The sequence below is a fragment of the Anneissia japonica genome, unplaced genomic scaffold, assembly GCF_011630105.1.
Source record: "Anneissia japonica isolate Jap-2015-1 unplaced genomic scaffold, ASM1163010v1 scaffold287917_len653891_cov171, whole genome shotgun sequence".
Classification (NCBI taxonomy): Eukaryota; Metazoa; Echinodermata; class Crinoidea; order Comatulida; family Comatulidae; genus Anneissia; species Anneissia japonica.
Window position 1 is genome coordinate 168,753 of NW_022747660.1, and position 1,718 is coordinate 170,470.

The window sequence follows — 1,718 nt, forward strand, 5'->3', positions numbered from 1 at the left end:
CCTCTGGAAATGACAGACATTAAGATAATTATTTAAAAATAAACTTTCTCATTTTGCAGTAACATACAAATAAATAAAACACATAGTGACTGTCTCTATCATTTTTTCGCTGAAAATTATTGGTAAAACATTTTTAAATACACTAATTTCAATGTTCAAGTTGATAATATTTATGTTACTTCAATTGAAAATTGTTTTTGTATATTGCATTTGGCAATACATCTTTAATATCCATTGCGTATTACGCAATGACTAAAACGTATCATAAAGAAAAATAAATTAGGTTTGTAGAGAATTTGTAAGGAAATTGAAGAGGCTAAGATTTGAATCTTTTGAACAATATATTTTTTTTTAATTAAAATATATTATTGTCTTTATGCAACGTTAGTGGAGGTGTTTGTTTCTCCATATTGAAGTTATTATCATGTGATTTCTTTCAGTGCAAATGACCAACATTGTTATAGTAATGAGAGTAATTAAAAATCAATACAGAATACTTACGATATTCAGCTACAGAGAGGTCATGTGCTGTTGTCCAACTTAAGCCAAGTTTTGAGTTTTCAAAACTGACATAAGTAGGATTGTTATTTATGCTTTCCACATAAAAGGGATTTTCTTTAACGTCGTCAACAATTGGATAATCAGTTACAACCAGGATTCCTATTGAAACATGCAACTATTCATTATTTTCAGCACATTCACTAGTAATCAGGTCTATATGATTGACATCTATCTCTCTCAATTTTTAGTTGTTGATAACTATAATCATTATTTGTATACTCATAAAGTCTACCTATTTTCGACATATTGAAATACATCTTGATTGTCTTCAAGCCATGACTTATTTAAATTTGTTTCCTCTAACATTTTAGATGGCTGATCAATTGTGTTGTTACACTCAACATTCGTGTAAATAATTTTTCTTCTAGCAGCCAATCTTAAAATGGGCCTATTTTACAACTACATCATAAAATTGGTTAAATCATCAATCGAACGTATGACATAGAGGATTAGTTTAAGCTATAATTACCCTGATTTTCTTGCACTTTCTCAAGGCCTGCTCCATTAACAGCCTTCACTGTTACATAGTAAGATTCACGATTGTGTAAATGCCCTTCTAGGTTACGATTTGTTCCTTCTTTTACATTCCCAACGTAAACAAAATTTTGTAGTTCTGTACCTCCAGGTGTGGTACCGATGGCCCAATAATATTCCTTCAATTCAAAAAAATATGGAAACAATTTAAAAAAAGTGAGCCATTTGAATATTTTCTACTTTTTAAACAAAATATTTAATGACTTTTACTATATTATTTACATTTTTGCATGAGACAGTTTTTAATTTTTCCTTAAAATAAATTGACCTCATACCACGACTAGACTTTCTTGGTCTAAAAATTCCCATGATGCCTTGATGGTGGAATTCGAAGATTGGGCAGACACAGGTTGGGTTTCATCGAGACTCACGTCATAATAACTCATAGACTCGAACTCTGGAGGTGATGTATCGATTGTAACACCGTCAGACGAAGAATTTGCTGTCAAGCCATTTGCTAAAATTTCTTCAACTGTAGAAAAAAATGAAGCTTTTCTAACTAGTTATAATAGGTGTATTTTATATATTCCTGTCGCAAAATATAGTTAACGTAATGCCTTTAAATTCGTCCATCTACTTCATTTTAATTAATATATAATATATAACATATATAATATATATAT

The 1,718-nt window shown here is 29.8% G+C and overlaps 1 protein-coding gene across 1 annotated transcript in view; it reads right to left on the bottom strand.

The window, feature by feature from the left end:
- LOC117120538 overlaps positions 1-1,718 on the bottom strand; it is a 45,029-nt gene that overhangs the window by 11,458 nt on the left and 31,853 nt on the right. The window contains exons 43-45 of the mRNA XM_033265556.1: positions 1,371-1,567; positions 1,031-1,214; positions 502-660 (exon numbers count right to left, since the gene is read on the bottom strand). Coding sequence (XP_033121447.1) covers positions 502-660; positions 1,031-1,214; positions 1,371-1,567 — 540 coding nt within the window. The remainder of the gene's footprint in view (positions 1-501; positions 661-1,030; positions 1,215-1,370; positions 1,568-1,718) is intronic.